This window comes from Carassius carassius, chromosome 47 (genome assembly GCF_963082965.1).
Source record: "Carassius carassius chromosome 47, fCarCar2.1, whole genome shotgun sequence".
Taxonomy (NCBI): Eukaryota; Metazoa; Chordata; class Actinopteri; order Cypriniformes; family Cyprinidae; genus Carassius; species Carassius carassius.
This window is the reverse complement of record NC_081801.1, coordinates 14,239,954-14,267,241: the sequence shown is the minus strand read 5'-3', so window position 1 is coordinate 14,267,241 and position 27,288 is coordinate 14,239,954. Positions and strand designations below refer to the sequence as shown.

General features: G+C 37.1%; 5 protein-coding genes across 7 annotated transcripts in view; 1 reads left to right on the top strand and 4 right to left on the bottom strand.

Annotated features, from left to right (window-relative positions):
• Nucleotides 1-7,446, bottom strand: part of LOC132130641 (pyruvate carboxylase, mitochondrial) — a 126,040-nt gene extending 118,594 nt beyond the window's left edge. The window contains exons 1-4 of the mRNA XM_059542413.1: nucleotides 7,288-7,446; nucleotides 2,438-2,579; nucleotides 1,517-1,701; nucleotides 123-288 (exon numbers count right to left, since the gene is read on the bottom strand). Coding sequence (XP_059398396.1) covers nucleotides 123-288; nucleotides 1,517-1,701; nucleotides 2,438-2,579 — 493 coding nt within the window. The 5' untranslated portion in view covers nucleotides 7,288-7,446. The remainder of the gene's footprint in view (nucleotides 1-122; nucleotides 289-1,516; nucleotides 1,702-2,437; nucleotides 2,580-7,287) is intronic.
• A 699-nt stretch (nucleotides 7,447-8,145) lies between these two features.
• Nucleotides 8,146-11,825, bottom strand: LOC132130674 (calmodulin-1). The gene is made up of 6 exons (XM_059542454.1): nucleotides 11,496-11,825; nucleotides 10,638-10,668; nucleotides 10,411-10,554; nucleotides 10,221-10,327; nucleotides 9,981-10,116; nucleotides 8,146-9,761 (listed from the first exon to the last, which is right to left on the bottom strand). The coding sequence occupies exons 1-6, from the start codon at nucleotides 11,496-11,498 to the stop codon at nucleotides 9,733-9,735; spliced, it is 450 nt and encodes a 149-aa protein (XP_059398437.1). The 5' UTR covers nucleotides 11,499-11,825; the 3' UTR covers nucleotides 8,146-9,732.
• A 762-nt stretch (nucleotides 11,826-12,587) lies between these two features.
• On the bottom strand, nucleotides 12,588-16,928 carry LOC132130671 (4F2 cell-surface antigen heavy chain-like). 3 transcript variants are annotated; one of them, XM_059542450.1, is made up of 9 exons: nucleotides 16,804-16,928; nucleotides 15,638-15,875; nucleotides 15,326-15,516; nucleotides 14,711-14,884; nucleotides 14,343-14,431; nucleotides 14,075-14,217; nucleotides 13,555-13,864; nucleotides 13,420-13,473; nucleotides 12,588-13,322 (listed from the first exon to the last, which is right to left on the bottom strand). In XM_059542450.1, the coding sequence occupies exons 2-9, from the start codon at nucleotides 15,850-15,852 to the stop codon at nucleotides 12,975-12,977; spliced, it is 1,524 nt and encodes a 507-aa protein (XP_059398433.1). In that variant the 5' UTR covers nucleotides 15,853-15,875; nucleotides 16,804-16,928; the 3' UTR covers nucleotides 12,588-12,974. The 3 variants fall into 3 exon arrangements, with proteins under 3 accessions (XP_059398433.1, XP_059398434.1, XP_059398432.1); XM_059542451.1 differs by having other exon boundaries at nucleotides 16,799-16,822; XM_059542449.1 differs by lacking the exon at nucleotides 16,804-16,928 and adding an exon at nucleotides 15,951-16,089.
• Nucleotides 16,929-19,454: 2,526 nt separating this feature from the next.
• LOC132130675 (barrier-to-autointegration factor) lies at nucleotides 19,455-21,148 on the top strand. The gene is made up of 3 exons (XM_059542455.1): nucleotides 19,455-19,598; nucleotides 20,146-20,316; nucleotides 20,421-21,148. The coding sequence occupies exons 2-3, from the start codon at nucleotides 20,191-20,193 to the stop codon at nucleotides 20,565-20,567; spliced, it is 273 nt and encodes a 90-aa protein (XP_059398438.1). The 5' UTR covers nucleotides 19,455-19,598; nucleotides 20,146-20,190; the 3' UTR covers nucleotides 20,568-21,148.
• A 1,371-nt stretch (nucleotides 21,149-22,519) lies between these two features.
• Nucleotides 22,520-25,397, bottom strand: LOC132130676 (guanine nucleotide-binding protein G(I)/G(S)/G(O) subunit gamma-3). Its single transcript, XM_059542456.1, has 3 exons — nucleotides 25,237-25,397; nucleotides 24,021-24,120; nucleotides 22,520-22,877 (listed from the first exon to the last, which is right to left on the bottom strand). The coding sequence occupies exons 2-3, from the start codon at nucleotides 24,117-24,119 to the stop codon at nucleotides 22,749-22,751; spliced, it is 228 nt and encodes a 75-aa protein (XP_059398439.1). The 5' UTR covers nucleotide 24,120; nucleotides 25,237-25,397; the 3' UTR covers nucleotides 22,520-22,748.
• Between the last annotated feature and the right edge of the window lie 1,891 nt (nucleotides 25,398-27,288).

Sequence of the window (27,288 nt, the reverse complement as noted above, 5' to 3'; positions counted from 1 at the left end):
AGCATGTAAATGTAAATGCTGTAGAGTCAGTCTCCCAGGATCTCAAATAATGATGATAAGATGTGATAAGAGAGAAAACCGAATGGTGTTCCCCCTAGGAGACCTGTTGACGTATGCTTCACCTGCACTGATGGCAATGGAACGGGCCTCAACTTTGTCCCCCATCTGGCGCACCACGTCTGGGGTGGGGCCGATAAAACGGACCCCAGCATCCACGCACGCCTGAGCGAAATCTGCTCGTTCTGACAGGAAGCCGTAACCTGGGTGGATGGCATCCACGTCATTCTCCTGCCAGACACAGATTGCAAAATATCACCAATTGCCAGCACAAGTATTCTCTCACGGTGAAATCCTGTAATATCTATTCAAATGACTGTGATGCTGTCACCTTGTTGTTTATTTTTGAGAATGATAAGAGATGACACCGAAGACAGCTGAGATGACTCCAGACTTTTGAACCGTAGTGTATTTGAATCATCGGTCTGATGATTCAAATACACTACGGTTCAAAAGTCTGGAGTCATCTCAGCTTTCTTCGCAAATAAACACTTTCATTCAGTAAAGATGCATTGTACTGATCAAACGTGATATATTTCCATTTCAAATAAATGCTGTACTGCTGAACTATCGTTTCATTGAAAAATTCTTATGAAATGTAGAAACAGCTTTCTGTAAACAGCTAAAAGTTTTGTTTAGTAGCCTGTATTCAAGGTTAGCCGACTTAGTTCTCTAAACAAGCCGAGGCAAGAGGTTAGGAATGTTACGTGTGCTTAACACGACATGGGTCATTTTCTAAGACACATAAGGCATAGTGTTAAACTGACAAGCTGTTAAAGCCATGGATTTATTCATTGATTAAGCCATTGACTGTCTGGTTGTCCATTGATTGTTGCCTGAGGCATTTAATCAGAAAATGAGATGTGGAAGAACGATTATTATTTTACAATTAAACTACCATCTCTTCTCAGTCAGACTCTGAACCCTTTGTCAGAAGGCATAATTATATACAATTACTGCTCTTCACAGACTTGTTTTTGCTCGGTCCGATAACTGATAACCGATAACAAGCTGTGTGTGTAGTTTACATGTCACGAGATCCTAATCTGCTGAAACACAAACACTTTCAACAAAAGCTGCAGGTGTTAACAACATGTGAATACACTCCACACCAAACACAGTTCTCACGCGGATTCAGGATCACTGTCATTTAGAGTGTTTTGGGCCAGCTGATGGATCTGTCAGCTGTTGTGTCAATGCTATATATCCTACATTTTCATAAGTGCAAAACTCGAAAATATGGTTTTCGGAGACATCTTTTTGCTGAGCAAAAAAAAAAACTTTTTGCAAACTTTTTTTTTCACACACACAACATTTTAAATGTTAAATTAGAAATGTCATATTATACTTGCAAAAAAATACATTACAAATTCTTGAAAAAAGTAAATGTACGCAATCTGTATGTAATGTAATCTGGTGCAAAAGATTAACAGAAAAGCACTCAGGTGCAAAGTCTGACCTTGGCCACTTTGATGATGTCTGGTATATGCAGGTAGGCTGCTACAGGTGGCAGCCCCTTCCCAATGAGGTAAGCTTCATCTGCCTTTTGTCTGTGCATCTGGCCCGTGTCCTGCTCAGAGTAGACGGCCACTGTGCGGATCCCCAGCTCTGTGCAGGCCCTGAACACCCGGATGGCAATCTCTCCTGCAAAAAGCATTGAATTAAATACAATTCAAGAAAATACAATTAATTTATGCCATCATGTGTTTTTATACCCGAGGAGGACAGAGAGAGACTAAAAACAAATAACTGCCTTTATGATTTCTGCAGCTGAAGGAATCTATAATGCTATTTTAAGAAATACACTGACATCAGAATTCTGTCTAATAACAAGAAGCAGAACTACATGCATTCGTGTTGTTAGAAAAACAGACATTAAAAATATATTCTAAAAATGGCTTCAAACGATTCAGTTCGATTTGGTGAACTGGTTCAAAAAGATCCGGTTTCATCGAATGATTCGTTCACGAACCGGATATCACAAACTGCTTTGTTTTGAACTCTCTCTCACAACAGACACGGAAGAGAAGACAATGCTGAATAAAGTTGTAGTTTTTGCTATTTTTGGACCAAAATGTATTTTCGATGCTTCAACAAATTCTAACTGACCCTCTGATGTCACATGGACTACTTTGATGATGTTTTTCTTACCTTTCTGGACATGGACAGTATACCGTACACAGTTTCAATGGAGGGACTGAGAGCTCTCGGACTAAATCTAAAATATCTTAAACTGTGTTCCAAAGATGAACGGAGGTCTTACTGGTTAGGAACGACATGAGGGTGAGTTATTATCCCTTTAAGCTTAGTATACACTAGTATGTACAGCACAGCATGCAGTGTGCAATCAGTTTGTAATCCATACTGAACACTGACGCACCTCGGTTGGCCACCATGACCTTTTTGATGGGTTTGTATTCCAGAGTGTGGGGTGCGGTATGGGCGGAGCGGGTCATACTCCACACCCTCCTGATGGCCAACAGGCCCAGGGCGAAGCGCTTTCCTCCCACCTGCAGCAGCATCTAGTAAGCGAGAGCAAAGATAGATGGGTTACAAAAGCTTATTTTGCTGTAGCGATATCTTCTGAGTGTTATCTGCATTTCTAAAGAACCAAAGTGATTAGTAGCCTCTCTCACAGGAGCCCAGCTACTGCTTTTATGGAGATAATAAAAAGAGTCAACGCTCAAACTAAAGGGAAGGTGAGGTCCAAGATAAGAATGCATGAGACAAGAAAGCAAGCTTGATAGAGTACAAATGAGCAAATAAATAAACTATCAACAAGAAATACTGGCCTCTACTCTGTGAGAAGATACTCAAGGCTGTCTTAAAAAAAAGAGAGAAAAAAAGCTGTATTTCAAGCATATCCGCATACCACTGCAAAACATGAATACAGTCCAGTGCCCACAGGGCCAAACTGAACAAAACACAATATCATATTGCCCAAGCGCACAGCTTAAAAAGCTGAGACTGAACACCTGAAACAACAGCAGTGCCGATTAATCTCAGTGGGAAACACTGGAGGACCAGAGAGACTATGAGGAGACAGGAGACAAGGGCAGAATAGCCTAGAAAACAGACAATAAAAGGAGATTCACATTAAAAATCTGATGAAAGAACATGACTGAATCAAAACATGATGTGTGTGCAATCAAAAAGTAAAATAGCTCACTTGGCTTATCTACTACTATTCAGGTGTCAAGAGGCAAAAACCATCAGTGCATCGAGTGTGCTCTCACTTACATTCAATGAAAAATTACTAACTAAACCGTAACTAAAACTCCATGGGTTCATTTCTTTTTTTTTAAAGAAAAGAAAATTGTTAAGAATTAAAAACAACATGTTAAATGCAATTAAAAGGGCTAAATAGCATATTATACTGAATTGTGCTATTTAGACTAAATAAATAAAAAAATACAACAATAAAAAAAATTTGATCAATCATTTTAAATACAACAAGGGAATTTAGGCACCCCAACTAGACATGGGCCGATTACCGGTTTCAAGGTATACCGCAATCTGAAAATTTCACGGTTTCAAAACCACTAATATTTTCCATTATACCGTTCTTGCGGTATGCGCTGTTTTCCATGTCTCCTCAAAGACTGAAAGAGTAGAATCCCTCAGGCTGAGAGCAGTGTAGAGAGTCACACTGAGCCCTCCTCGTCCTGTTGGTGCGAGCGAGCGGTCAGTCCCGTGTGTGTAGGGTGGCCAAGGTACACCTTTAGCATTCCTTTCAGTCTGGTGCCCATGTTACCAATTTGGGGATTTTGTCACCATATTTAGCTACTTTCTCATTGTTGCTGTGACTGTTTTTTTTTGTTTTTGTTTAGTTTTTTGTGACAAGGAGCTATTTCAGCTATATTTAAAATAAAGTAAGCGATTTTTTATATTTTACTTGGCCACACCCTGCTGTAGGCCGTGACCTCTCACGTTTGCTCTCAATCATGCCAATGAGTCTGCACAGTGAACACACCAGTACTCCACGCCTGCCATGATGCACACCACAATTTCATTTATATCAGGGTACCAACTACTCAGTGCATGAACATCTTATTTTAACCACGAACACAAAAGTTATACCCCAATTCATGCACAGTCATGTCAACCAGATACTGAGAGACACAGTGCATCATTTGTGCCATGTGTGCAGGGATGCAGTATTTTGCACTTACTTTGTAATAGAGTGTGTTGACCGAAATAACATAGTATGAATAAAGATTTTGTTTTTGGAGAATCATATTATCTCTTATCTGTTGTATTTGAGCAAGACAGGGATGCACTTTGGTGACACATAAAAAAAATTCCATCATATTGGGACATTCATCCGAGTAAAAGAGAAAAAAAACAATAAATAAGATGCATTTAGGAAACAGATGTTTTTTCAGCTGTTTGAACTCTCATTCTGATGGCACCCATTCGCTGCAGAGGATCCAGCGGTCAGCAAGTTATGTAATGCAAAATTGTTCCTGTCTGTTCCAAAGAAGAAACAAACACATCTACATCTTGGATGGCCTGAGGGCAACTTTTTGTTTTTGGGTGAACTATTCCTTAAACATGGTTACTAAATGATATAAATGTAAAATTAAGAAAACTGAACATGCACATTTAAATATCATATGTCAGGAAATAGTGATATTGTAACAATATAACATGCATTCCTAAAACACCATTTGACCCAAAGTTTGTACTTCATTTTATGTATAAGACAATTTTGATTTCTCTAATCATTCCATGTCATGTTAATAACTTTGCTTACTGTTTGAACTATGCGGTCCATGGTGATACTATTGAAATCTTCTGTTTAGGAACATTATGTTACTTTTTTTTTTTTTTTAACCATCCTGGTACTCTGATGGGTCAAATGACATCCAATGTACTGACGCAAAACCAGTTGAAAAATCAATGCTTTAAATCAATTCATTAAAAGAAACACCACTTTGTTCATATTTGCCAACTTTCTAAAGAAAACATGCATTTGATAACTAAGGGGATATTGCAAAAACGTGCTCAAAGGTCTTCCTGCTTCAGAGGAAAGATATTTGCACAGCATATATGGCCCCTCAGATGAAAGGGCAGAGAAAAAAACATGCATTTATACCGAATCAGCAAAACACATAATTGTTTAAGAAACGTTTAGGCTGATTTCTTCTGGGAGCACATTTAAGGGGTCTCATTTCACTCAAACTATTCTGTGGTTACGGAGTGGTTCAACTGTTCCTTAAACTTGTCTGCTCTTAAATAAGGAACATCCCTCTGCCAAAATCACAACAATACAGTGTCTGTCCTGGCTGAGAGAGAACATGGCACGGTCACACGAGCTCTGCGGCAGAGACACAAACTGAAGCTGCTGTAAACAATAGTGTGAGAGTTTAGGACAGTATGGAGATGGGGCAATGTAATTGTTCGCATTCTGCATGTGTAATGGGGCATGTAAGATAGTGAGGGGGGAGTTGGTTGCAAAATGATCATATCTTCCTGACTGGATGGAAGCAGGTGGCTATGAGAGAGGTTTACTGAACCATTCAGATTAAACTTTTAACTCAGGAGTATGTTGGCACAGCCTGTGGTTTCCTATATAAAAAAAAAGGAAAAAAAAAAAGAATTGTACTCCACTCAAAAGAAAACAGATCCACTTACAAACTCACACACAGCCCGATTTATGCTGTGAGAACACAAGGCCATTCATTTGCATTTACAATGGGAAAAAAAACTGCCTCTTTTCGTATTCGATCTACTAAACCTTTATTACTCGTTAAAGCAACGGACAAAGTGGATTCATTTGTCTGTTACACTCAAACATAAGGCCAATCCAATGTTTAAACTTTCTTCTGTTTGTTCTTCTGATTTAAATGTTTTAATCTACTAGATAGACAGATAGACAGACAGATAGACAGATAGACAGACAGATAGACAGATAGATAGATAGATAGATAGATAGATAGATAGATAGATAGATAGATAGATAGATAGATAGATAGATAGATAGATATTCCTGCTTTTGGCACTTCACAGGTTCCCACCACGTGGCTGATGATGACTCGGATATATCCCAGAGTTCAAGAGTCATCAGATTCCAGGAGATGATCATAGTGTCATATTATCAGACACCTGCTGCTTTTCATAAAGCATGCTCAGTGTTATGTTACTGTGTTTAATATAACAAAAATCTGAGTCAAGGGTGATTCTCTTACTATGGTAATGTGACCAAGAGCAAATCCAAGAACTTCCAACTTCATATTTTATTGCAGTGACAACAGCATAGCTGTAAATTGCAGAGGATCTTGTTGAATTTAGAGGGAAAAAATGGTTTATGGACATCAAGATTATTTACATAAGAGAAACTGTAGATCACTGTAGTGTAAATGTAATGTGTATCAATATTTATTTTAAGGTATTTAAAATCACCTTTCTGTGTGACGTTCATTTTTAATCTTTCAATTTTAATTCCTTTTTAAGCTCTCAATTATGAATAATTTCCACTCAAGGCTCAACCCATCAAAAATATTTTTAAACTGGACATTAATTAACATAGCTGCAGAAGAACCTTTTATAAAAGAGATATGGTTTATCCTAACCCCCCCCCATGCATGACATTCAGGTAACCAATGCAACTTTGCCATAAACAAGATAAAGATTCCCCAATATTTGTAATCTGGTTTGTAATCCTTCCACAAATAAAAGGCTCGTGGTTAACGTGTCAATAAAAAAACTAAAAAATATAAAATAAAAAAGGTATCTTGATTACGATTAAAATGCCATCGACATCTGCCAACTTGAACCTGAAGTTGAATAACCACTTTCTCATTAGAAAGCTGCTTGCTGCTTTGCTTTTCAAACTGACTTGCAGTAATGAAGGGTTTATGTTTGGCTATGTGTTGGCGAATAGTTTATAGGTCAATCAAGTGAGCTAAACCCAACAGCTTGTCCAGTTTGATTCATTCAGTTGGCACATGGGTTAGCAAACAGGAAAGCATGCCTTTTGGTCGCATGCTGCACGACTTCAAAAAACAAACTCTCTGTTTCATAAATATTTACTGCAGAAGACACGGCTGTCTGTTCATTGAAAATAAATAGACTTATGATTAAGTTTACCCATCATGCAGCTAATGTTTAGTAGGACAGCAACTTTTACACATCATACATGTAATATAACAGATTACGACAGCAGTCTAAAAAAAACGTGCATCATCGGATCTGATGAAGGGATTACATGCGAGAATGCAGTCTTACCTTCTTATTCTTGACTCAAAGCAGTCACGTTCTGGTGGTGCCCAATCCTGTTCCTTGAAGAAGGAAAGTGCAGATGTAAAAACCTCGATGCGCAAGATCAGTGAATATCAATGTTACGTCGCAAGCGTGGATACGTAGTGGAGTAACTATGCGCCTGGTCGGACCTCGCTTATTTACATCATCTGCCAGTGTGTTACACCGTAGGCGATGGCCGGTGCTCAGTTGTGTGTGTTCAGGTCGTCTAAGTTGGCTTGTCCTGCCCCAAATCACTTTACACTCTCTATTATTATTTGGCCCGTTGCAATATTCTCCTTGAATCAATAATCCACCCTTCTGTATGCTGCTAAACTATTGGTGGATGCTCTGAGACAGGCCCCACGTCTCCCTTGTCATTGATGTGATTGGTTGCCGCTAAAATCGGCAGTAAATTATTCGTTCTGCGTCACGTCAATCAGCAACAGCTCTGTACAGGCGCCGCTACTGGACATTTGGGGAAACTAAACAGTACTTGGGTGTTGTAGTTTCACGGTGGGATAAGACTACAAACGGATAATGGACTTTCGGTTTGACAAATTCAGAAATTATCTCTTAACGGTTTTGTGTGTAATATGTGCATTATACATTATGTAATGTGTTTTTTTAGATGATATGCTGTAGACACTATGGTTCTTAAATGGACTAAAAATTCAATTCAAAATTAAAAAACAGCTTAATATTGCCTTGTGCAAACAAATGACAATAAACACAATAGATATACATTAAATACACTTTTCTGACTCTCTTACACTATTTTTTTAATATAAGCCCATGCAGGTTTACAGATATATAGGCAACAGTGTTATGAACAAAACGAGGTAATTTAGAAACAGAGGTCCAATACGTTTATTTCGCAAGAAAAACAGAGTTCTGCAATGGAATGCATAACCTTTCATGTTTTACTATATTACCTTATGGGCAGAAGAAGAGAGAGGAAAAAAAGAACCAGACAGTAAACTTAGATCTCAGAATGAAAAAACTGCATATAAAGATCATAAAAAAAGAAAACACAACAGTAGAATAAATTAAGAACTGGGGCAGAAGATGCAACACTACCACCATAATGAATGTGATTCTACCATTAAGCGCTGTTTTGTTTAACCTTGGTCTATACAGTTACAAAAAATGGATTTCATTCAAAGCACCTGCATTCACAGGTTTCAAGGCAGCAGTTGCTGCACCAACATGGCGAACACAGTCTAACTGGACGACAAGCATTTCGCACCATCCCAATTGCCACTGTGCATGAACCACGACAGGACCATGGAAGAGGAGAACATGCTGTTCAAAAAGGTTTCTATGAGAAAAGATCCTAAAAAGATCATAATATGCAGGTGTTTTGATGTATACAAATATATCGAACAGCCTGCAGGAAGAACCAACACACAGCTTAAATGTAATATTTTTCCCTAGACAGAAATGGTCCACTGACTAGGACATCAAGTGCAGCATCAAAATGTAAGACTGTATAATAAGGTATAAACTATTCTACTTCTTCAGTACAAACTCCACATGAATAGAGCTCCAACCAAACATTAAACCTCTCTACACCAGTCTTGAACAAATAGGTGGCATTTGCTTTGCGGTAGTGAAATTAGTGAGAAAATGTGAGTTTGAAAGAAGGTCAAAGCCTTTTTCCACCATGTTTCTCTGAAAGAATACAAAAAGGGGGCAAATAAGCAAACTAACTGAAATAATTGGTCCCCAAATAACCATTTCCGGATTATTCTACACAGGATTGTCTAATTTTCGTTAGTTTCGTTAGTTATGCAGTCCCTAAAGAACAAGCCCTATACCAAAACGTAAACTGTACTTCGTGGCTCCACTTTAAACCCAACACTCGCTCAGACACACAGTTCTACACTTACAAAAACAATCACACTATGACATGGAAGTTTGAGCCATTTTGTTATATAAAGCCCCTGATTAACCATGAATGGTTATTCACCATACAGTTCTAAGACCACTGAGCAGAGGTTGCATGAGAAACATGCAGTTAAAGGAGAACTAGCAAGTTAGAAAAAGAGGCAAGCTGGGAAGAAGAAAAAAAAACACAGAAACATGCCAAACGTAAATAAAGCATGCATTGCTCTTGTCCATATACCATGTCACAATCTTTAAAATAATGATACATGTGTTACACTGCTATTATCATCACCATCATATGCAAGGTTTGAACTTTGTTGTGCATGTAAATATTTTCTTCCAAAGAAAACCAGATAATGTAGGGAAAAAGCTGACAGGAGATCATGTTGGAAAAACAAGCAGAGTAGAGGACTGATCAAATTAAGGGAAAGTGAAGGAGATCAAAACTAAATGGACAGGAGTAAGAGACTGGGTTGTGAATGCTTGTTGAAGGTTGACAGTGAGAGTGCTGCCCACTGTTTTGCTCCTTTTGGTTTCCAGTTTTTACTTTGCTGTCATCATCTGCACAAACTCTGTAGGGTAAAAAAAATAAAGTATGAGATCAACATGCAATTCTTCATAAACTGATTTCACAACTACTCTGCAGTGAATAAACTACAACTAAAGCCTTTCTTGGTGTCCGTTTTAAGAAATGTTCTCAATCTCCTTAAACACAAGCTCAGCGTTTCAGACAAAATATAAATTCACATAATTAAAAAAAATGCATCAATTAAATTAATATATGGAAATACCTTCATAGTTGACCTGACCGTCCCCATCAATATCTGCCTCCCGGATCATCTCATCCACTTCCTCATCTGTAAGCTTCTCCCCCAGATTTGTCATGACATGACGCAACTCAGCTGCACTGATATAGCCGTTTCCATCCTGCAAAGCATTAGTCATTGAGACAGGTGAACATTCTTCCACTTTTTTTTTTCTATAGAAATAACTTCAATAAGAAGCATTTATAAGCAAGTACACTTCCATACCTTATCAAAAACTCTGAATGCTTCTCTGATCTCCTCCTCGCTATCGGTGTCCTTCATCTTCCTGGCCATCATTGTAAGGAACTCTGGGAAATCAATTGTTCCATTGCCTGAAGGGCAGAAAAAGCCAACAGATTTAGAAAAAGAGAAGAGCTATTCTAACATGCCATTATTTGTGGAAGGGCTTCCTCACCATCAGCATCAACTTCATTGATCATATCCTGAAGCTCTGCCTCTGTAGGATTCTGGCCCAAAGACCGCATGACAGTCCCCAACTCTTTAGTAGTGATGGTGCCATCACCGTCTTTGTCAAATAAGGAGAAGGCCTCCTTGAACTCTGAAAAACAATAATAATAATACGTTTATCATCAAATTGCTGGTTTAAGATAACGATTTGAAGCAAAGGTTAATCTCGCATACCAGCAATCTGCTCCTCTGTTAGCTGATCAGCCTATAGGAAGGACATAAAAAGAAAAAAGTTATTATTTTAATAGCACTGGCATGTCTTCAAATGTTTTCAATCAGTCTGAAGCTCAGTTGTGTTGTTTGCGTCTTAAACTTAACGGAAGGTGTTTAACACCTGATACCTTGTGTTTCACAAGTTTGATGATGTCATTCATGACTACAACGCCTAGCTCTGGCGTTGTGAATTAGAAAATTACAAAACGCTTTAAAAGGCAGACTATCCTGTTGTATTTGAACACATTATCATAGTGTGTTGTTTAATTTGTCCATAATGAGGTTTACAGTTACTTAAAGACCAGCTGAATGGATTAACGTTAGTGCGCATGCTGTAGGGAATTACAAACACGTTGTGACAGATCAGATATATTAGAAGCAAAGGCTATTTTTTCACAAGGGACGACACGGGTTTTGTCTAATGTAAATGAGGGCGATCTTAACATCCATCATCGATGCTTTCCAGGCTGCTGTCTGCATGAGGAGAGCTAGCAACAGGGAATCAGTCAAGGATGTGCTAGTATAGCGCATTTTATTCTATAAACATCTCACGCCCATTTGCGATTAGAGGAAGCGCTCCAAAAAGTCACACCGAAAGCGATAAAGCTGTTTATTGTACAACGAGAAAACTGTGTGTAACCCGTTTATGTGACGTTAGCCCAGGAGCTCGCGCGCTTTCAACTGAATGACGGTTAGCTCTCGAGGAGCTAGGCTAACAGTAGCCCATTTACACTCATCACTTCGCCATGGACGCTCAGCCATTTTTTGTAGCTACGCTGCACTTTAGCTATTAGGGTAAAGAGTTATAAAGTAACTTACCATCGTATTTGAGTGAGAACCACGTTAGGCTGTACGTACAGGAATTAAACGGAAACCCAAGCGTTTGCTTTCCACCCGTGCGAGTGTCGAGCACTATCTTCTGCTGCTGTGCGCCCAAATGTCAATATCACTACGCTTTGGTACTTTGGTCCAAATTGGGACGCCGCACTCCTTGACAACAACGCTGTTACTATGGTCTTCCTCCGCCTCGTAGTTGAAATTTTCGCACTCTAAATTGCACGGTGAAACTGTTCCGTTTTCGTTTATATAATGTTAACCGATATATTATACGGCGTTGTTTAATTTTCAATTTTTGTATTATTCTTCTCATACGCCATAGCACACAAAAGTGGTTTTCAGAGTTGAATGAATGGTCCGGAGAGTTTATATATAGAAGTCTGATGGCGCTCGTCAGCTGACCTAGGAAATGTATTTTGATTGGTTGACAGCCACCTGCAATGCGTCAGGGAGTCCTCGAAGAGAGCAGTTCTTAAAGAGACAGGCGCATCCTGCAGATGCAACACTAGCAACATGTAACAGAAAGAGTCTGCTGGTGTAATTACGTCTTTTTATGGTCAGTGCTATTAGGTTCTTGGTCAGGTTTGTGGTCCAAAATGAGTAATTGACCTAGAAAAGTTGAGTTGTGAAAAGGTAGAGGACACAAAAAGGAAACTAATCAAATTTGAATCTTTTTTAGATCTAAAATTTCAAAATATTATCTTTCATAAAAAAGGTTTTGCTTCTTGTGATCATTAGGTCTATTTTTTCAGACATCATACACACTTGATATAATTTCCCTTATCACTCTTAGGCACTGAGCCGATCTCAGTAGGGGTTAATAAATCTGTAATGAGTTAAAATAGCCAGGTGAGACTGTGCTCTCCATATGCATAATGAATAACTCTAAATAAAGAAGTCATCAGAAGAGACACCTGATATAATGCTATGCTGGAGACAATGAGAGGCGCTCCATTTTATGGCAGTAGATTTTAATAATTCAGCCATGTCTCCGTTACATTATGCTGGCAACACTTATGAAAACAGACGAGGGAACCCCACCTGAATACAATGACAGAACAAAAAACAAAGATGAACTGCTCCACTTAATTTATTGTCAACAGCTTTCATTTTCATGCATCTTTTTAGCCATTACATATCAGGAACAGCCATTGAAGTTTAGAACATTTTTTGTGTGTAGGATTGCGCTACATTTTAGAAACTAAAAAACATAAGGTTCCAAATAAAAACAAATCATTTTTCTTCCTATGGAATGTATTCCAAGTAACAGAATAAAATAAAACTACCAACTCAACCAAATTTAGTAGTCATGTAGTGCATGTGATGCATGTAACAGTACAGTACAATGTGATAATATATGCCAGTGTTTTTGTACTAAAGGATAAATAATGTAACAGGATGGCCAAACAAACGCTTGTAATATCAACATCCTCACACTAACTGCGGGTTTACAATGTGTCTTCAGGGAGTGTAAGGGAACTTCAGCATTATACCCTGTTCTGGCTTCAGCTTTAGTTGTGCAAGATTAAGCACTTCATCAGCATGTTTATCATCACTAGTACTGAACACTACAGTAGCATGTTCAGGGATCTCAGCATGCTTTAGATGAAGAGTGACATTTTCTTCTGAGTGCCAGTTAAGTGCAATGATGAAGCGCTCATTCTGGTCCCAGCTTCGCACATAGGCCATGGCGGAGGGCGAGCTGAACAAAGGCAAGTATTCTCCATGCTGCAAAGAGCGCTCTTTCGACCTTTTTTCACTCAAGGTTTTGAAGAACTTACGGAAAGTGGTTATTTCATCCATCTTGCTCTGTAAGACAAAACATGAAAATGTAACTAAAGCTGCCAGTCACAACATTAAATAGGGTCATTCTGGAGATTCAGCACTGTGTGCATATGCTCCTTACCTCTGTCAGATTTTCTTGAGAGTCTTCCCATACCATGGTGGGGTTTTGGGTCACCTAAATGGAAGGGTAACAACATTTTAGGATCTGCTCTTGGAAAAAATCTGGATCTGTGTAAATTCTCTTACGTCCACTCACCTCATCTTGCAGTCCAATCTCATCCCCATAATTAAACACTGGTGTGCCTGGCAGAGTGAGCAGCAGCAGGTAACTCAAATTGACTTTGACAAACCCCACCAGTGAAGCCAGGTGTCCAGCAACACGCCCACCTATGTTCCAAGCCAGTCTGGTCTGACCGTAAGTGGAATACAGGCGATCAACAGTACGAGCAACATCCAGAGCAGATGTGGTTCTTAAAGCACCAGTGAGGAGCAGGTCCACACCAGTTTTGTTCATCACAGCAATTATATCATCAGGAGAGGACTGTTCCGTAACACCAATTAAGACCCTGGAAAGAAAAAAGCAAGAAAAGTCAGTGTAGAAAACAATACAATTAATATAAGCAGCATGTGGAGCTGTTTGGTTGGCTACACAATCTCAAAAAAAGAAACGGCCCACTAGTGTCCCCTTGACTGGAGATCAGTTTGTAAAAGTTGCTCCTTTACCTCACAAAAGATTCCACTGATAAAATGTAAAAGTTCAACTATGGATTGCTCACTTCTTTTTTTCCACTGATTCCGTCTGGTTGTGGATTAGGACTTCAACATCCTCCCAAAGGGACAGGGCTGCAGTGGAAACCTTCTCGACACCGTAGAAGAGGAATCCATCTACACCTTCTCCTAGCCAATGGATCAGAGCAGGCTGCAAAGACAAAAGTCACAATTATTACTCTGAAAACACAAGTGCACAAATCAATTTCAAGTGACAATGTCGATTAAGAAAATTAAGAAATTATCCAGATCTATTGCTCACAGTCAAGGTCATACCTCAAGTTTGACCACAGTGCTGACAGCATCAGCAAACCATGGCTCTTTGCCTTTATAGTTAGGGGTCAGGTCCAAAACAACAGAGATACCTAGAAGTGAACAAAAAATAAATGCATTTAATAAAAAAATAGCTTCTATATAGTGCTGAACTGCTAGTGCTGCTTTTTTTGTGGAACTATCTATTGACAAAATGAAACAGCATTTATTTGATTATACACTGCTTGGATCATTATTACAGTGATTAATACATTTCTGATATACGTTTTGCAACATTTTGCTTATTTAAATCCAGACAGTGAGTCAGATTGCAAAAAAACAAGATAACTCAAGTAGAAAATGCTTCATTTATAGTGCAAACTATAACTCACCTCGCTTGTGTGCAGCCTTAATGAGCTCTTGAAACTGTATCAGATTACCAGCCTCTTTAGAAATCTCAGTCAGTTTCAGTTCCTCAGGCTCGTCAGCACTGGACACATGGATCGGGCCAATGATCAGACCCTTCACCTTCAACTCATCCATCGCCTGAACCTTTTCAGCCAAACCTGAGAGGTAACCAGTCAGAACGAAATAAATATGCAATATTGCAAAACATTAAAGACATAAAATAAATGTGGAATGTTTAAGATCATGGATCACATTCATGTTAATACTGACTTCATTGTACCTCACATAATTATTATTTTTTTTAAATATATAAACACATTACATGAGGTTCTGCCACCATTCCTTTAAAATCAATATGATATTCCTTTAACATAGTCCACAGACTGGTATATGAGCTGAGCAAACAGGATGGCATGGAAGTGGATAAGGGAGGAAACCAGATTTGTCGAATCAGCAGTGTAAGTACAGAGCAATTAATGTGTTTGAACATGTTTAAAGCCTGACATCCGCCTTTAATCCCTTAACTAACCCATCCCTGCAAACCCATCCCTCCTATTTTGGTTGCTTGGATGTTGGTCCATTGAGTCACCTGTCTTTACCTTTCAGATCTGAAGACTTTGTAAAAGAGTTCACATCTCCAATCTGGTACAGTGGTCCATAGTTCCACCAGTTCATCTCAGGGAGGGGCTTGCATCGAGGAGCTTGAATGATAATGGCAATCGCACCAGCTAGCATGCCCAGCCAACCAAGCCAGAACAGGATAAGAAGTGCCCAACGAACTTTAACCCACCTATTCAAGAGAGAGGGGAAAAAAAACACCAGTGATAAATCGTTAGTACCTACAAACTTGAAAATCCACACCAAGGTCTAACTGAAATAAAATAAGGTTTAACCAAAGGGGCATTCTGTACCCTGGTGTTCCAGCTACTTTCATGAGCTCTTCTTTGGATAACCCGGTGAATTTGCTCTCCTCATCTGGAATCTTCACCTTTACAATGCCATTCTTCTCAGATACAGGCGAGATAGCGTAACTATTTCCAGCCTCCCTCTCTGTCATAGGCTGCTTCTCCTGCTCCACCTCATTGAGCTCCACATCTTTCATATCCACTTCAGAATTGTTGCTCATTTTGTCAGTTTATGTCGACCGTCCTGAAAACAAAAGGAATCAGCTTAGCTGCAAGCACTAACTATTGGCACAGCACCAGAATTGTTCAGGAAACATACGTTTTATGTCAAGGACAAGCAGAGTTGCCAAGTAATTGGGCTGCTTTAACACTGCTGCCGCAGGTTGGTCTGCTTGTACGGGGTGAACCCCGTCAAAATACGCGTATTTTACCCCAGAACAGGTTTTTATGGTTAGTTTTGAGTAGCAATTGGGCGGGTTTTGCTGTAAAAACCTGCCAACCCTGTACAAGACACCAGCAGGCAAGATACGCTGAAGGTTGCATCATCAAAAAAAAAAAAAATTCAAGCAGAGATGACTATTTAATAAAAAAGTTATAACTGATGTACTAATATCCCAAACTTGGCGTTCTAAAAAGATTTGGGCTCTGTTATTAAAACCAACAGTTAATCCATCTTAAATCTCCAGCGACCGTAGACATAACAACCAAATGCCGGGTGCCAGACCACCAGATCTATTCTCATCGAATCTAACGTTAATAAAAATTTAATATATATATTAAAACAATATTCCGTTTAGACAAAGGCCTAAAGGTTTTAAAGCATTAGTTGTAAATCACAGTATCAAATCGTTTAAATCTTTAGTTTTTTTCAAAGTACCTTCAACGCTGACGTATGGTTGAAGTAACTGCAGTTTGTAACCGGATTGGTCCAGTTCTGTGTGCGCCTGTTTACTGACTCACTCAGGCTGAATGAATTAACAGCATTAACCGAATCATAAACAAGTTAAATAAATAAAATAAAGAAAAAACATAATAATGTAATAGTGCTTCTAAATATGAATAAACACAAAAGTACGGCTCGTGATACCCGTAACGTAACGTTAAATACCAGGACACCGGCAAATTTAGGAACTAACGTTAAATACATTTATTTAAAACAAAACCAACCTTACCCAACTGCACTGGAATAATGAGGGGAATCCTCGTTTAAATGATATTTGATGAGAAATATCCTGCTGGGATTCGGTGGTTTTGGTCGTGACTGTATTCACAGTGATGCTCAATACAGCTTTTATACAAACAGCTCCGAGTTTCTCCTCCCAGTTAAGGGCGGGCCACACAAAACCTGTTTCCAAGCTAGAAATTCCCTACAACATTTCCGCGAATCGATTCTTTTGGACAATTCATTTGAAACAACCTTCTTTGCATCATGATGAAACTGGCTCGCCAACACATTTCAAGTATGTTTTATTAGTTTCGTCTGCTACATTTCTGCTTTAGGTTCGTTAAAGTAATTTTAGCTGAATCAGCCAAATCCTACGGTCACTCCTAAAGATCCGATTCAAAAGAACGATTCGCTCAGGAATCATCCACGACCGTGAATCGATTTCAACGTGCGCAATTGTAAAACTGAACCAGTTACTCTTTTTGTCAGTCACTGGCATATTATTCCGCTTTCTTTCTTGCTTTAATGAGTAATACAGATTTAGTATGAATCTTCTCTCGATGGCCTGATTTTAAAAAAACGAACAACTAAGGGGGTACGCTGACCTGTTTTTCAGGCGGACAATCCAGTTTTGTAGCATTTAAGAGAGTCCACCTTAAGAGCCTGACATTACTGCCTTAATCTCTCTCCTCCCTGTTGTTTTCGTGACTGTACCAGACCTCCATAAACAAGTTTTGGGGGGTTGAGGGTATTTAGTTTCTTTCTTAGAAAGATCTTTAGCAACAGAAGAGTTAACAGGAATCTCAATGTGCAGTTCAGTTATTTCCTCAATGCTCAAAACTATATTCAAATTCTACTGTTTACCAAAATATTTATACCATGTTGTATGTAAATTAGGTTTCTACATGTAAAGTGTAAAATTTAATGTATTATTATAAAAAGACCAATAAATGAAAAATAGATTGATTTATATAGTGCTGGTGCAAATATATTATTTGACAACAGAGTTGGTCAACCTTTGCCCTAATTTTGTTCGCTGTTAAGCAGCTAAGCCTGATTAAATGCAGCTCAATGGCTCTTTTATTTGAATTTACAATAGACTCTGAAAGTTCTGTGAGACTGCTTTATTAATCAGGACTAAATGAAACAGCTAAAGAAATAGCACAGATTCAAAATAATAAACAACAAATCCCTAAACATATAAAACCCTCAAGGTTTCAAACTATTCATTACCTTGTATTTCCATTATGTGCTTGTCTTTTGCACTATAAAGTTCCATCTCCTAGTTCTAATGTCCATTGAATGTAGCACAGCAACCCATGCTTCAGAAAAACATTCACGGCATACAAATGATTGTGCTTCCACGTGGTCTCCTAGAAGCTGTCAGGAGAACTGAAATACGATCTAACAGTAGAAACACTAAGGAAAACATGTCCTGGTGTTTTAATGAATATTTAGGAGGATATGGAATATTTAAGTACATCACAAGCATATTTTGATTGGGCTGAATAAATCATTTTGTAGAAACACAAAGGTTACGTGTGTAATTGTCTGAATGTTTGTGGAGCTCTGAAACTTATTCAGCACTTTTTTTTTCAAATACAGGGTGAAGCTCCTCTTTTTATTTCCAGATAGCTTGTAAACACAGCAGAGCTCATTCTCAGTAAAGACATGTTTCTGACTGGCGCCTACAGTCTCACAGGCAATGGACAAAGAGTGTTCTTCCTTTTGTTGTTCTGATAGTTTTTTTAATCAGGAATACATAATTTCATCACTCCTCGGTATGTTAAAGAAATCAGAGAAGACGTGAGAGTAATCAATGAGAACCATAGAGAATCAGTGCTAATTTGTGCTGTCCTTGATCATGAAATCATTCAAGCGTCCTGAAAGGACTAAGCCAATCAACATTACACAAACCCTTGATTCAACATCAAATCATTCAGTTTAACAATACCAAAATCAACCAACTGGTTTGTGGTACAGTTGAAGATTAAAAACTGTTTCTAAAAGAAAGACACCTTTTGACTGTGCTAGTTTATTAAGTCAGCATGCTGACCTCTCTTTTCATTCCAGGCTAGTATGCACAATTCTTGGATTGGCGTCGGGAAGAGTTATAAATAAATGCATGACCATAACATGATGGTTCTGCATGATCAGCATGAGACATCTGAAATATCCCCTTCAAAAGTGTAGGTAGTCTTGCAATAAATGTATTAGGATAAAATACAGCTGAACAAAAAAAAACTTAGCATAAAAATCTATTTGTCTGCATGGTTGATGGAAGTAGTTTTTAATGTATCACTGCCCCCTGGTGTTCATCTGAGAGTATGAACTCCTGTCCGTCTATGCAGAAAATCAGAATCAGAAAAAAGACTTGTACTGTCAAACTCGTCTGAAATGTGAGTGTGGGATGTGAGTTTTCATTAGCACAAGTACTGAATTCTTGGATGAAGATTCTATTCTGGATGTTACACTTTTAAAGCATTTCACACTGTAGAATAACATTCTACAAGTAAAGAACTTGTTAATATACAATTTGTGTTCATTTGGTTGTAAAAAATAAAATAAAAATATAAATCTGTTTACATTTCTATTTGAGTTCCACCAAATAGCTGGAGCCACTAGGGGTCCGTGTCTCTGAACAGAAGCATTGTTCGAGCGGAAGTGGCGTTGTTCTTTCCAAAGGCGGGAGCAGGTCAGGAAGCTGCGCTGTGTGTTATTTTTGGGCGCATTGAGACTGTGAAGTGTGAGCCCCTCGCCGTTTGCGGATGAGGATTGAAATCTCTCCATGATAGTGTGCAGGTATGATATAAACAATGATACAGCTGCACGTTTGATTAAGAATGCTGTTCATACTGTTGTGTTTGCCACTTAGGTTATTATTATTATTATTTTCATTATTAACAGAGAATGGTGTGTCAGCTGTCGTTGTGTGGCGCTGACCGCGAAGAAATGAGGCGAGACCGCAAAAACTAAATTATGAACTCTTTACTCTTATCATCTGCATAATTTCATAACAATTGATTTATTAGTTATCTATCTGATGCGTTTTTGATGGTATTATTAATCCTTTGTGTAGTTTTGACTTTTGCTTTCACTTTAGTTCTCAACTTACCTTCACTTTCCTTTCTCAGTGTTATGATACATATTAATATTGGCTGATTTTCAGGGAAGGCACATTTGCATTTTTGCAATAACGTTAGCTTAAATTATATCAGGAGTTGAATAGATATATTTTTATACTTTCCTTTTAGTTTGAATTATATGTGCAGTTAGTTTTTGGCTGTGAAGAAATCAAACCTTTTAACACCAATGTTTTTGTCCTGTTTCTCTGCTTATGCCACTGAAGAAAGTCAACCTAAAATCCCACAACCCTCTCTGATACAAATCAACAATGTCGTCGACATCACAAAAACACAAGGACTTTGTGGCGGAGCCCATGGGGGAGAAGACTGTGATGGCTCTCGCAGGAATCGGTGAAGTTCTTGGAAAGAGATTGGAAGAGAAGGGCTTTGACAAGGTATGATGTAAAAAGATGTTTCATTAATATACTCTGTAGTCATGAAACTGAAACTATTAATTTTTCTTTCTTTTTCACTTTTTGTTTTGTTTTTCTTCCTATAGGCATATGTTGTTCTCGGACAGTTCTTGGTGCTGAGGAAAGATGAAGAGTTGTTTCGGGAATGGTTGAAGGATACTTGTGGAGCCAACACTAAACAGCAGGGCGACTGTTACAGCTGTCTGAGAGAGTGGTGTGACTCCTTCCTGTAGTGGAATTTTTGTTGTTGTCCTATATCACCCCCCAACACACACATGCACATATTTTTATGTGAAATACATTTACCTCACTTTATAATTTCAACTTTTTGGACATGATTTGTGGATGTATTGATATTAATTCTTAGCATAGAATTATTGCACTAGAAGGTCTTTTAGATAGGTACACGTGTAATAATTAACTACTCATCTTGTGTTGTTCAATCATCATTCACACTGGATCTGTGGTTTTGGGGGTGTGGCACAAAATCATCCAAAAATCCATGCATATGCAGTTCCGTTCCAGGCTGTACATGCAGCAGAAGTCCAAAAACACATTTGCCAGAAGCAACACAAATCATTCTACAAGTCTTTCCCCTTCTCTGTTTATGATGTTTGAAAGTTTTAACTGACTATGTCCAAAATGTGCCACTTTTAAAGGTTTATGTGAACTTGTCACTGTTCTGTAATATGTATTACCCAGATGATCAGATGCATAATGGTATCATTTCGTCATGGTTTTTATGCTCCCCAGCCACTAAATTGCCTTAATAAAAATCTGGATTTGTTTTACTTGTTCATGTGTACCAAAAGAAGCGTACTCCTGATTCTTTCTGCATAGTTAAGCCACTTCATACATCTTGATTGGCATTTGTTGCTGTTAGATGTTTTTTTTTTTTTTTTTTTTGCATTTTTGTTTCTTTTTGATCAGATTATCCAAAAAGTAATAATTGATAGGGTGTGTGGTGAGTATGTGGAATGAAAAACCGTTTTACTAATCCAGCTCAACCTGTTGTTACACTAGTGGAATTACCTGTTTTGATTTGAATTATTAAAAATCATGAGCTTACACCACTGTTAAAAAGTTTGCGGTAGTTAATACATTTTAAAGACTAAGATGTATCTCATAATCATCTAGGCTGCATTTAATTTATCAGTAAAAATAGTAATATTATGAAATATATAAGAATAGCTTTTCTATTTTAGTATTTCTTTAAAATGTTTTTTTTCTTCTGTAATAGTAAAGCTGAATTTTCAGCATCATTATTCCAGTCTTCAGTGTCTCATGATCATTCAGAAATCGTTCTAATATGTTGATTTGCTGCACAAGAAACATTTATTATCAAAGTTGAAAATGGTTGTGCTGCTTAATTTTGTAATAACGGTGATCCTAGAATGATAACTAGAAAGTTTGAAAAGTATATTTTATTTACGTTTTTGATTTGAAATAGAAATCTTTTGTAACATAAATCTACTGTCACTGATGATTTTTCGTGCTTGCTGAATAAAAGAAAAAAATAGAAATTTCCTCAAAAACAGTAGTGATTTCTTCTGAATCTCAATAAGCGGTACACATAAGTGTTTTGTGTTTAAAAGTTTTATTCATTCATTCATTGGATTCTGTCTGCATTATTTAATCCATTACTTGGGACCACAAGTTTTGACAAATATTCTCTTTACATTTTTCTCCAATAATTCGTCTTTTAAGTTAATTTTCAACTCTTAGAGACTAGATACCTCTACCTCTTGTTTAAGTGGTCAGAAAATTTTTATTGGTATTAGGAAATAACAAATCCCTTTAGGAGCGCTGTGCACTGGTGGTATTTGTGTGTAGGTATCAGCAGTTTCACCTTCTCACAATGATCTAAACTTTAGAAGCTCTACCAGTTCATCAGAAATGTCTACCAGAGTACATAGCCACCTCAGGCAAAACATTAAAAAAAAAAAAAATCTAAATATATATAAAGAATTTGTAAATCACCAGAGTTTGCTATGCGAAGAACACAACGAATGTCTTGAATATAATAATATTTGAAATCATTGAAATATCCAGACCCGCACCTATTTCCTTTTGCTCAATTAAAAAACTGTGCTTGCATATGTGTGTATCAGTGTGTGATTTCATCTAATCAGTTTGCATCAATCTTGATGTTATTTCGTCCCCTTAATTTAAATAGAAATTAATTAAAAGGAACAAGCCCCCCCCCCCCCCCCCCAAAAAAAAACAGGAGAGTAAAAATATTCTCACAAGCATGTTTTTGTCAATTTGGCGCTGTCAACTGCTGAGATTTGCATTTATTAAAGCTCAATTTGGGATTTATTTTGCTGTGTCGAGTAATGTGTTGTGTTGTGTGATGTGCGTACATAAATCATTATCATCTAAATGAGACTAATTCTGCCCCTCCAGTGTCCTGTTCAGAGCAGAGCACAGAAGAACTTTTTCTCCCTGAACGGGTTTTCTGAAGTGGGCACAGGGGTGATGAGAGGGTCCTCACATGCGTGGGCATCACAGTATGCCATCAAGTCCGCCGCTGCCTTAGACACCTAAGAATTCAGGTAGATTATCAGTGCTGAAATTAAAAGCACTACAACAGTTATTGATTCTTAGCTGATCGATTTCTGCAGGTGAATCAGGTAAAAAGAAATGAACAAATAGATATCACCTTTCCCCAGTAAATTAAGATAATTGTTTTGTATTATACGTTTTCTGAAATGTTGTTTCAATTAAATATGCACTAATTTGTATACATTTCTAAAAGTACAAAAAATCTTGTTTTGTTTTGTTGAGTTTTTACAGAGAGGATTTTGGATCACTCCATAAATCAGAAAATATTGTCAAACATCATTTAAAAAAATTATACAAAAATCAGGCAAATGTTATATGAACAAGCTCTTTTGTAAACACCTTCAGGACACAGTTTAATGTATGTAAGTGCCACTGAGATTTCTGCACATGAGGGAAAAAAAATTGAGAAAACATGCTTGCAACTGAAGACACTATACAGACAGAAATAAAGTGTAATATAATGAACACTTGAATGGGTATTTTGAGTCTTTTCTTTCTACTAGTCTAAACTGAAGACAAGTGATGGATACAAAATAATTTCAAAATTGACCAGCACCTGAAAAACACTGGTTTTGCCTGTAGTGTTCTGCTTAATAAACTGCACCTTCGTATTATGGATAAAACAGCATTTTATTTCAATAGAACATTATATGAGTGAAATGCAAGGTTGAGGTCAATGCTTAAAGACTGTCGAATGCTTCAAATTCTACTTGTAGGACACACTTTACCAGGGGGACTGGAGAATTAGGTCAAACCTATTAACCTGATTCCAGATCTTTGATCACATCTGATTACAAATTAGTCTGCTACGTACAGGCTGGTATAATAAGATGTATTTATACACTCTCAAAAAAAACAAAGGTACAAAAACTGTCACTGGGGCGGTAGCTTATTAAAAGGCACACCTCTGTACCTAAAGAGTCAATACTGGTACTTTAAAGATACATATAAGTACCTAAAGTGAACATATTATTACCTAAAAAGTACAAAAGTGTCCCTTTTGAAAAAGTACCACCCCAGTGATAGTTTTTGTACCCTTTTCTCTGAGAGTGAGGCAGGATTCCCACTGATCTGATTCCTGTTTGTCACATTTTCTGGTTATTTTGCATGGCAACCCTCACCTTGATCCGACAAAAACTGGCTTCAATCTTCAGCTGTTCCACCAGCTTCCTGGCCTGACCGACGCTCATGGTGCTGTTCACAGGGGTGTCTCCTTTCATCCTGCCACATACACACACAAAACCATAGATGCAAATAAAAAAAAAATCTAAAGAAGAATGTAATTGGTTTAATGATGCTACCACTATTAGAGAATCAGAGGATAACACTTTACAACATACAACAAGGTCCTTTTAGTTAATAGATTAACTAACATTAACTATCAATGAACAAAACATCTGTTACAGTATTTATTGACGCTTATTAACATTTAAAAAAAAAAAACAACTGTTATGTTAGCTCACCCATTAAATAATGTTAACAGATACAACTTTTGATATAAATAATGTATTAGTAAATGATAAGTACCTAATGCTAACAAATGAAACCTTATTGTTAATTGTTAGTGTCTGTTTATTAGTCTGTTTATAGTGCACATGCAGTCTCTAATGGAAGCATCTTCTTGTGGTCCAAGACTCTCATACCCTCTGCTTCACTTCCTGTCTTTCCTCCCTTGGTATTATTTACTACTGCTTTGCTAAAAGCTGCTGCCCTAGAAAACCAAAACCTCACCTTTGATTGCAATGATCTGATAGCAACACATTTCATCATCCTGAATCCCTTAATTTCCAGGAGAAGATCATTGGAAATCTTTCTATAAACAGATTTAGAGCTATTCATGATCATCTCTCTCTCTCTCTCTCTCTCTTTATATATATATATATATATAAAATAGTCTATGAGTAGCATAATTCTGAATAGGATTTAAGCAGTGTATTGGGGCATGCCGGCCCCATTTTGCACATAGGATGTGCTTGAAGGGATCTAATCACCACATGTAATATACCATATTATTCTGAGTAATGAAGAAGAAAAACAGCCGTTTTGAATGGAATCTGGTTCAATGTAACATTTAGGCATATATGGATGAGGAAATCATGTGTTGCAGACAGAAAAAAAAAAAAAGATACAGATACAGATACAGAAATGACAATCACAGCTACTCAAACAGATAAACAGATATAAAAATGAAATGATAACAATACATTAAAACGATGTATAAAATAGGAGTTAATGGAGATCAAGAAGCATAAAAAAAGACCACAGAGCTGTATACGTCTATTTTTGTCATTCTGAGCGTATTTTACCTTCTTTTCTCCATTTCACTCTATTTCTTACCCTTGCTGTATTCCTCTTGTGGTGATATCTCTCCCTCCTCTTCTTTCTTATTCCTTCTCTCTCTCTCTATCTGTCAGTGTTGTTGCTCTCAGTGCAGCCGGACCGCACCCTCATAGACAGTGTGGATGCTACCCAGTTCTGTACAGTCCAGTGCACTGCAATTCTGCTACAATGAACACCAGTCTCTTGGTACATTCCTAAAACTCCCCTCTGCAGTGAGTGGAATGTGCCAGCCAGAGGGAGGGGGCCCGATTGTGACTGATTTATTCTGTGGGCTGGCTCATACAATTTTTCTACCAGCATGGGGTTGATAGTGGGGGAGGGAAATGTATTGATGTAAAGCAGTGAATTTAAAACTAAAATCTCACAGAAATTATTTATATTGTTTAAAATGATACTGAAATATTTGATAGCAAGAAATATTTCTTCTTTAGTTTGCCGGTGATGTTGCTGAAGCTTCTGAATAAGTGAGCCTTCCCTCTCGCTGCTCTGTTACCATGGGAACTGCTGCAGTCTCAGCATCTTTGTCTTGTACTGAGGCTCCATTTTGACTCAGTGGTCTCTCCCACCTTGGTTAAGATCTTAAACCCCCCACATCTTTACATCACTCCACCCTCCCGCTGCAATCTTTCTCATGTTACATTCATTTTGTTGCAAATCTGCCCCCTAGTTTCCTCCAGAGAAATTAAAATACTGTTATCTGAAACATTTGGTGGCTTAAAGGGAGAATGGTTCTTAATGGTGCTCAGCAAGTTTGAACATGTTCTTGATTCATATTTCACCAATGAAGATGTCCAAGATGATAAAACAAATAATTTTTTTAATTTTTTTATTTATGTTGACTTTATACATGTTATACAAAATGTTTATACTGTTTTCGAAAAAACACATAATAGAATATGTAACGAAGTAGAAAGAACATGCCTCTTCATGCCTCTCTTAACATAAAATGTGTGATTTTTAGACAATTTAATTTATTTATTTATTTTAATTTTGTTGTATTTAATTTCATTTCATTGTAATTTTGAATTTCTTAAAGATTTTTCACACCATTGACCCTTGTTGTTTAGATGTAGATAGACTATTTTGCTCTATACTTATGTGTAAAATATTGAAAAAGAGATTCATTTATTCTACCATTGCAATCAAGTTTTATCTCTTAGAGAGAACTTCTTTGGGAAGTTGTTGTCTATCTGCTTTTAAAAAATGTGATATAAACGTTTTGTTAAAATATATATATATATATATATATATATATATATATATATATATATATATACAGTACAGACCAAAAGTTTGGAAACATTACTATTTTTAATGTTTTTGAAAAAAGCTTCTTCTGCTCATCAAGCCTGCATTTATTTGATCAAAAATACAGAAACAATTTTTAATATTGTGATATATTATTACAATTTAAAATAATTGTTTTTAAATTTATTATACTTTAAATTATCATTTATTTCTGTGATGCAATGCTGAATTTTTAGGATCATTATCACATGATCCTTTAGAAATCATTCTAATATGATGATTCATTATCAAAGTTGGAAATAGTTCTGCTGCTTAATATTTTTTCAGAACATGTGATGCTTTTTTAGGATACTTTGATGAATAAAAAGTAAAAAAAAAAAAGAAGCTAGGTTTTTAAAATATAAATATTTTGTAATAACAATGTACACTACTGGTCAGTAATTTGGGGTCAGTAATTTTTTTTCTTTCTTTTTTTTAATAAAATCAATACTTTTATTCAGCAAGGATGTGTTAAATTGATAAAAAGTGATAGTAAAGAAAATATATTATTAGAATATATATTATTAGAAATTGTTTTTTATTTTGAATAAATGCAGTTCTTTTTAACCTTTTATTCATCAAATATATTAGACAGCAGAACTGTTTCCAACACTCATAATAAATCAGAATATTAGAATGATTTCTAAATGATCATGTAATAGACTGGATGTTACATGTGACACTGAAGGCTGGAGTAATGATGCTGAAATTTCAGCTTTGCATCACAGGAATAATTTTTTTTTTTAAGTATATTCAAATAGA

What these genes read in the sequence shown, in the direction of transcription:
- LOC132130674 (XM_059542454.1), bottom strand. An exon ending in AACAGAGGAGCAGATTGCTG is followed by an intron (nt 10,555 to 10,637) that starts GTATGCGAGATT and finishes ATTGTTTTTCAG; the next exon opens with AGTTCAAGGAGGCCTTCTCC. An exon ending in CAATGAAGTTGATGCTGATG is followed by an intron (nt 10,328 to 10,410) that starts GTGAGGAAGCCC and finishes TCTGCCCTTCAG; the next exon opens with GCAATGGAACAATTGATTTC.
- LOC132130671 (XM_059542450.1), bottom strand. Translation starts at nt 15,852, where the DNA reads ATGAGCAACAATTCTGAAGTGGATATGAAAGATGTGGAGCTCAATGAG. An exon ending in TAAGGCTGCACACAAGCGAG is followed by an intron (nt 14,432 to 14,710) that starts GTGAGTTATAGT and finishes GTTCACTTCTAG; the next exon opens with GTATCTCTGTTGTTTTGGAC. An exon ending in AGATTGGACTGCAAGATGAG is followed by an intron (nt 13,474 to 13,554) that starts GTGAGTGGACGT and finishes CCTTCCATTTAG; the next exon opens with GTGACCCAAAACCCCACCAT.
- LOC132130675 (XM_059542455.1), top strand. Translation starts at nt 20,191, where the DNA reads ATGTCGTCGACATCACAAAAACACAAGGACTTTGTGGCGGAGCCCATG. An exon ending in AAGAGAAGGGCTTTGACAAG is followed by an intron (nt 20,317 to 20,420) that starts GTATGATGTAAA and finishes TTCTTCCTATAG; the next exon opens with GCATATGTTGTTCTCGGACA.
- LOC132130676 (XM_059542456.1), bottom strand. Translation starts at nt 24,119, where the DNA reads ATGAAAGGAGACACCCCTGTGAACAGCACCATGAGCGTCGGTCAGGCC. An exon ending in CCAGTTTTTGTCGGATCAAG is followed by an intron (nt 22,878 to 24,020) that starts GTGAGGGTTGCC and finishes CTGAATTCTTAG; the next exon opens with GTGTCTAAGGCAGCGGCGGA.